The 7,756-nt window shown below is 34.4% G+C and overlaps 1 protein-coding gene across 2 annotated transcripts; it reads left to right on the forward strand.

Moving 5' to 3' along the window:
• Window positions 1-3,624: 3,624 nt before the first annotated feature.
• On the forward strand, window positions 3,625-6,874 carry LOC120211225 (serine/threonine-protein kinase SRK2A-like). Of its 2 annotated transcripts, XM_039209822.1 has the most exons (10): window positions 3,625-3,729; window positions 3,834-3,963; window positions 4,239-4,313; window positions 4,401-4,502; window positions 4,721-4,774; window positions 4,866-4,958; window positions 5,050-5,142; window positions 5,572-5,676; window positions 5,765-5,863; window positions 6,168-6,874. In XM_039209822.1, the coding sequence occupies exons 2-10, from the start codon at window positions 3,844-3,846 to the stop codon at window positions 6,483-6,485; spliced, it is 1,059 nt and encodes a 352-aa protein (XP_039065753.1). In that variant the 5' UTR covers window positions 3,625-3,729; window positions 3,834-3,843; the 3' UTR covers window positions 6,486-6,874. The 2 variants fall into 2 exon arrangements, with proteins under 2 accessions (XP_039065753.1, XP_039065754.1); XM_039209823.1 differs by lacking the exon at window positions 3,625-3,729 and having other exon boundaries at window positions 3,832-3,963; window positions 4,201-4,313.
• The last annotated feature ends 882 nt before the right edge of the window (window positions 6,875-7,756 follow it).

A 7,756-nucleotide genomic window follows, 5' to 3' on the forward strand; every position in this document is an offset into this window, starting at 1 on the left:
CTTTTTCCACTCACGTATACATCATTTCAGCTTTCCAACGATGATGATGTTTCTATGATGGTTGATGCTCATATGGGGAGTTCACAATCTCTTATTGAAATATATACCATTTTTATTGAGGTTCGTGCTTCTCATGGTCTCTCATATTCCTCACTTTGACATTGCGTATCATGCTGATCAAGTTGATAGCCCGAAGCAACTGATCTGTAATGATTTCACATAATTAATGGCAGATCCAACGCCAGATGCTATGCCATCAAGTTCAATAGGAAGACATTCATCGGTAACTGCTTATGATCTCAACCCACGTGGCTTCACCAATAATCCATATGGCAACATCTCTTCTAATTCAAGGGGCAGACATTCATCTGCCAATGTTTTCGACTTACATATGGAAATGCCATCGAGACGACAGTCTATTCACATCACATGATACAATGACCTCAAGTTCAAGGGGAAGACACTCAAGCGGGAACTTATTTGACCTCAACATTGGATTATCGGAGGAACTATCATCTCCGCCAGAAGAACCTCTTCGGGAGCCAGGTGTAGATGGTGCTGAAACGGGATTATTCGTTGAACCTGACTCACCACACTTTAACGTACATTCTGATGATGATGAGGATGACGTTGTGATAAATACAACACCAGCCGAACTTCCTGCTTATATGTATGGGGCTGATTATGATGTAATGTACCAGCCAGAATTTTCGGATCTCCCTGATGTTTGCAACTATGAACTTCAGTCATCAGTCAATGATGGTGATTTACGTATTGGAATGGAGTTCGCATCGAAGGAGGAAGCAATGATGGCAATAAAGAGTTACAATATTCATAACTTAGTTCAGTCCTGAGGTTATCGATCTACCACGGAGAAATATGTCTGCTACTACAAAGAGCTGCCCAGTTGGTTTCATGTTGTGCAAAGACTCAATCCCGGGAAGATTGTTGAGTTTGAAACGCAACATCATTACGTGAATGATCGAGTGGTTCGCTATCGTAGCCAATTCTACCGTGCCTTTTGGACTTACCCTCAGTGTATTAATACAGTCAAGTATTGTAAACCAGTTGTCCAAATTGATGGTACTTTCTTGTATGGGAAATACAAGCAAGTTTTATTATTGGCTGTGGTCCAAGATGGAAACCACAATATTCTTCCTATTGCGTTTTCCCTCGTTCAAGGAGAAGACACTGATTCTTGGGCTTTTTTCCTTAAAAATTTACGTTTACATGTTGTCACCAGGGAATGAGTATGCATTATTTCAGACCGAGGAGCCGGGATAAAAGCATCAATGGAGTCTTTGGGTACAATTTATAGACCTCTACATGTTCAACATCGTTATTGTGTCCGTCATATTTCTGTAAACTATTACGGAAAATACAAGAAGAACGATGAACGTCAGTTAGTCGTGCGGATGGGTATGTTACTTTTTTCCAATTTTTCTATCATTTTCGTATTACTTATTTATACTTCATATTAACTATTACATATTCCTAATGGCTTAGGCAATTTTTCTATCATTTTCGTATTACTTATTTATACTTCATATTAACTATTACATATTCCTAATGGCTTAGGTTACGAACTCTTACCTCAAAGGTTTGAGTTTATGCTACAAGAGCTGTTTCGCAAAAATAAGAAGGGGTGCGACTACATTATGGACATCAGCAAAGAAATGTGGACAAATACGTATGACGGGGGGTATCGCTATGGTCATATGACAACCAACTTGGCTGAAGCAATAAATTCAACCTTAAAGGGGGCGCGTCATTTACCAGTCACAGTGTTGGTCAAAACAACTTATTTTCGTTTGGGTCAACTCTTTGTAAAGCTCGGTGGACAAACTCTTACTTGGATGAAAAACGGTCATATTTACCACCCAAGACTAGTAGCTGATTTACAGAAAAAAGTGGCTGCATCAAATGGGATGTTGGTTACAAATTTTTCTCACACCCGTGAATTGTTTCGTGTAACCGAAATGCCACGTCCGTTGCAAGGGATTGAAGCTAACTCTTTAAGAGTTAATCTACAAGAGAGATGGTGCGATTGTGGTTTCTTTCAAGCACTCAAATATCCATGCTCTCATGTAATTACAGCTTGCTCACATTCGCATTTGGACTACAAAAATTATGTTGATCCCGTATACCAACTTTCACAAGTATTCAAGATATATGAATTTGAGTTTCCGCCCATAGGCAACGAAAGAGACCCATATGACATTCAAACTTGGCTTACAATTGTACCAGATCTGTTGTTATTGAGGGACTCAGGTCGTCTAAAATCTACTAGAATACATTGTGATATGGATATTCGGGAGAAGTCAACAGAACAAAAACGACGTGGCCATTGTAGAAACATCGAACACAATAGAAAAAAATGTCCAACTCTGTTATCAGCACATAACCGTTAACCCTTATGTAATTAATATTCTATTTAAATGAATGTTTTTGTTTATAATATTTAAATGTAATTGCATTTTCTATAATTTCCAAATGTATGTACACCTAAATAATTTTTTTTAAAAACTTATTATTTAAAATTTATTTTATGATATTTGATTAATATTAAATAAATTATTTATATTGTAATTTTATAAAATGATTAATTATATTTATTTAATATAATAATTAATATTATTTATTTTAAAAAAATATTATTAATTTTAAAATATTAAAATAATTCCACTTTCTAAGTAGAGAAAAAAAAATATATTAAACAATTTAAAAGTTAAAAAAATAATATATACGATCACACATTTCATATTCTGATTCGAGGATTAAATTTATTAAATTAAATTAAAATTAAGACTAAATTAATAAAATATGTAAGTATTGAAGATTAAATATGTAATTATACTAATTTTATTAACTTATGCATACATATTTTCGTTAAATATTGATAAAGATGACTAGATTGATAACATTTAAATAATTAAATGATAAAATTAATAGATCGATAATCAAAATTAAAAATAATAGATATATAATCATACGTGTAATATTATAATTTCATATATTTTTCCTATAATTACAATAAAATCAAAGCTGTTTTCATTTATTATTCCATCCGATTAATGTTACGTGGAATGAGTGAATGCCAAAGTACCTAAAACATATAACAACACACATTTAAAAAATATATTCGATAATTCTTAAATTATAACCGAAATAATTTACATAATATATTACTAATTTATAATAACAATAAATATAAAATCTTTATTATTTAAAAAATACCAACGTGACATCTGACTCAGCAGAACCTAGGTAAAGCGCATCCCTGAGGATACGCCTTTCACACGTGACATCCGACTCAGCAAAAACTCAAGTAAAACGTATTCCCAAAGATACGTTTTTGTGCCAATTCAGCCGAAAGAATATTATTTCAAAAGATATTAGTCAACGAATATTATAACAAGGGAATTAAAAAAAAAAAGTCAGTTAGGTCAAAACACCGAAATGAAAGGGGAAAGATCTCATGATGAGCTGAGCATAGAGTCAAACCAAAGGGAGCAGTAGTAGGATATCATTCGCTCTAAATTATTATCCCCACACTCTCTTTCCAAAATAAATTAATTAATAAATAAAATAATTTATAGACATCTCTCCCTTCATAAAGCACTGATTTTGTTGCTGCCTTTACAGACTTCATAAATTCCATATTCTTTACTTTTCCTTCAAATCTCTCCAAATCTCCACCTCCGCCCACCGCCGCCGCTACCAGCTTCGGTTTGTAATGTGTTGCGTATAAATCGATGTTTGCTTCGATTTTTGAATAATTGAGTTAGGGTTTTGATTAATCTGATTTATTTGTTATATATATATATATATAGAAAAAAGAAGATGGAGAAGTACGAGCTGGTGAAAGACATAGGATCTGGGAACTTTGGGGTAGCCCGGCTGATGCGTGACAAGGAAACCAAAGAACTCGTCGCCATGAAGTATATCGACCGTGGCCAGAAGGTTCCCTTCTCCTTAATTTATTTTTCTTTTCTTTTTAATATTAATATGATGCATTTGCTTATATTTATATGTATTATGCATTCATGTATGGTTTTTATGTAGGATTTTTTTTTCATTTAAGAAAATTTATATTTACTTTTTAACGAAATCATTGCCGATAGTTTCATACATATTGAATTTTGCAGTTGAAATTAATGTTTTCTTCTTTTCATTTATTTATTGTTGTTGTATTTGAAGAAAATTGGGAATTTTGTACATTTTATCTTTTGTGATAGATTGACGAGAATGTGGCAAGAGAAATAATAAATCATAGATCCCTTCGTCATCCAAACATAATTCGGTTCAAAGAGGTACTCTAATGTTTTGCTCTTCCTTTTTGTTGCCTTTACATTAATGTTCTTGATTTAACGTTATTTTTTGTCCCTTTGAATTTGCAGGTTGTTTCGACTCCTACACATCTTGCAATCGTGATGGAGTATGCTGCTGGTGGTGAGCTCTTTGAGCGAATTTGCAACGCAGGAAGGTTTAGTGAAGATGAGGTCAGTCTTGGTCTTGAAACTGTTACCTATTAAATAGATGTTCTTATGCAAAAAGAAAAAAAAAGGGTGGGGGATTCTCGATGTTCACTTGAATTCTCTTTTACTTGTTGCCGGCTGCATTTGTAACGTACCCCTTTTTCCTTTAAGTAAGAGGTGGGAGGCTCAGTTTTTTTGAGCTTTCCACTATAGCTAATCTGTCTAATGACTTATGTTTTCAGGCCAGATATTTTTTCCAGCAGCTGATTTCAGGAGTTAGCTATTGTCATGCCATGGTAACTAAGATTTTACATTCTATCTATCACGATGTTACAATTTTTTTTTTTTTTTACAAGCTTCTCATATTTTACCTGTTTTGACTTTCAGCAAATATGCCATCGAGATTTGAAGTTAGAGAATACCTTGTTGGATGGGAGCCCTGCTCCTCGGCTGAAAATTTGTGATTTTGGTTACTCAAAGGTAATACTGAAAATAGGATTATTACAGTAAGCATAATCAAATGCATGTCAGATTTTTTGTTGTTTAAGATGCTTCCTTCCACACCTTTTAGTCATCTTTGCTGCATTCAAGACCCAAGTCAACGGTTGGTACTCCAGCTTATATTGCACCAGAAGTTCTTTCTCGGAGAGAATATGATGGCAAGGTAATTTAGTCTTTATCTACTTCTGTTCAAATATTGTTGATAGAGTCTTGTTTATTAGACTAGATTTTTCAGTTATAGTTATGTGCCTATGTTAATTAGTTTTCTGGAGTAGTTGATGCTTTAACTTACTGTTCTAAAGATCGACTGATGCTACTTGGTAATATTGTCGAGGCTGATTATAAACTTGGTTAAAAATCACTTGCGCAGAATATTTATCAATTGGTTGGATATATACTAGTAGTAAATTATTACAGGAAGTGCTTCTTTACGATGAAGTTTTCATTTTAACGATCATGAAAACAATAGCATCTGCGATATTTGGAAAAGAGAAACATTTGTCTGGGTTTTAGTAAGTCTTTCCAAAGCAGAGATAGATAGTCCTTTCATTTTCTGTTTCTGATTAATTTTAGGATTGCATTCCTTTTTCAGATGGCAGATGTATGGTCATGTGGAGTGACACTTTACGTTATGTTGGTTGGTGCTTACCCATTTGAGGACCAGGAAGATCCAAAAAATTTTAGGAAAACTATTAGTGTAAGCTACATCCTTCTGACCATCCATTTTTTAACTATCCTATCATTGTTTTCCTTTTTGATTTCTTATGTTCTTTTATTTGTCGCAGAGAATAATGTCGGTTCAATACAAAATCCCAGACTACGTTCACATATCTCAAGATTGCAAACATCTCCTTTCTCGCATATTTGTTGCTAGCCCTTCCAGGGTATGAACTGTTGTTACAGAACTTGTTCAACATTTGGAAAAATGTTTGTTCTCCTGTAATTTCTTTCTACTCTGGTGGTTATTGGCATTATAGGAATCTTGGTATACATGTACGTGTGTGTGTTTTCTCCACCATTTCTTTCATGTGCTAAAAGCACATGGCATGTATGTGGTGTCTTCTACTTGTGCATGTAAAGCAAGTCATCCCCATTTCTAGATTGCCTTTACCGGTCATGCATCAGTCATCCTTGACAAGCTTGCTTTTCTTTCTTGCTTTCTCACTGTTTTGGCATGTGTTTTTACAGAGAATCACCATCAAAGATATCAAGAGCCATCCATGGTTCTTGAAGAACTTGCCCAGGGAACTGACAGAGGCAGCTCAAGCATCCTATTACAGGAAAGAAAACCCAACTTTCTCCCTTCAAAGTGTTGAGGAAATCATGAAAATAGTTGAAGAGGCTAAAGCAGCTCCTCCAGTGTCACGGTCTATTGGAGGCTTTGGCTGGGGTGGAGAAGAAGATGGGGATGCAAGGGAAGAAGATACAGAGCAGGAGGAGGAAGAAGATGAGTACGAGAAGACAGTAAAGGAGGTACATGCTAGTGGAGAAGTTCATGTCTCTTGAATGTTAGCAGTATATGCTTTTCGATTGGGTTTCTGTGTTTAGTCTCGTGTTTATATTGATGTCGGTTTCTACCTAAAGACCTGATGTTGAATAAACAATCTGTATAGTAGTGTCTTGGGCAAGAAGTTTGTGCAGTCTTTAGTAGTGATTGTTTAGGGTTTGTTGGTACCGATGTCGGAACCTGGAACTTGGAACAATTGGATTTTGAAGCCTATCCGAATCGGATTGGATTCATAATTGTGGGTTATTATTAATGGTCTATACTTTTAGAGTATAATAGAAGATATGCGAGCCTTGTAAGTTGATTTCTTTCCATAAAATGTTATGACAGGACTCAGTAAAGCGTTAAAACTCAGCATTTATATATTATACCTGCCTTGTTTCTGTTTCTTCAGTTTTCATGTTACATTGACTCTTCCTCTATGTTATTTAGATTTTGTTGTGTTTTCTTTTTCATATATTTGAATGATCATTTGAGTGTACATGGAGGCTAAAGAATTAGTGACAAAAACAATGCAGGTTTCAGTGCAAATTAATACATGAACCGGTCCAGAAAAAAATACATGAGCCGTCGGTCCAGACATCAAAAAAAAAATACATGAACCGATCCAATAATATCATCACATAATCATCTGCAGAATAAACACAATTACTTTCTTTACTAATGTTTACAAAAGAGAATTGAATGGTGCTAAGATGGGCAACATGCGCCCATCATTCAAGGAAATAGTAGAAAAATTAACAAAGGAAACTAGAAGAATGAGAAGTTAGAATGAAATAGAGAAAGTAGAAGAAAGGAAATGATAGAAAGAAGAAAACCATATTCATTTCATATTTTTCTCATATTTTCCTAAACCACAAACATATTATATTTATAACCTAGCCCAAAACTTGAAAGCCCACTATATATTTATTTATTTGTAGAGACCAGTTACAATACTCTCCCGATTAGAAATACCCTTGTCCTCAAGGATTAAAATAGAGAACAAAATTCATATAACAATCAGATCTTGTGCTTTTTCCGGATAATCTTTCAAGTGGTTGGACCAAACGTTCTTGAATGCTCTTTTTAAGATATCCAACATCCGAATGTGAACTAGTAATAATCTTGCTATGGTTACATTAGCAGACTAGTGTACCCGGGGTCAAATACCTCTCGATTCCGTTCATAATTTCCATTGTCAAATGTTTTCATTCGAACAACATATCGATAAATTGTGGAGCATATCACACCCAAAAAATAATTAACATTTGATAAGCAAGCAACCACT

This window comes from Hibiscus syriacus, unplaced genomic scaffold (assembly GCF_006381635.1).
Source record: "Hibiscus syriacus cultivar Baekdansim isolate YM2019G1 unplaced genomic scaffold, ASM638163v2 tig00109971_pilon, whole genome shotgun sequence".
Classification (NCBI taxonomy): Eukaryota; Viridiplantae; Streptophyta; class Magnoliopsida; order Malvales; family Malvaceae; genus Hibiscus; species Hibiscus syriacus.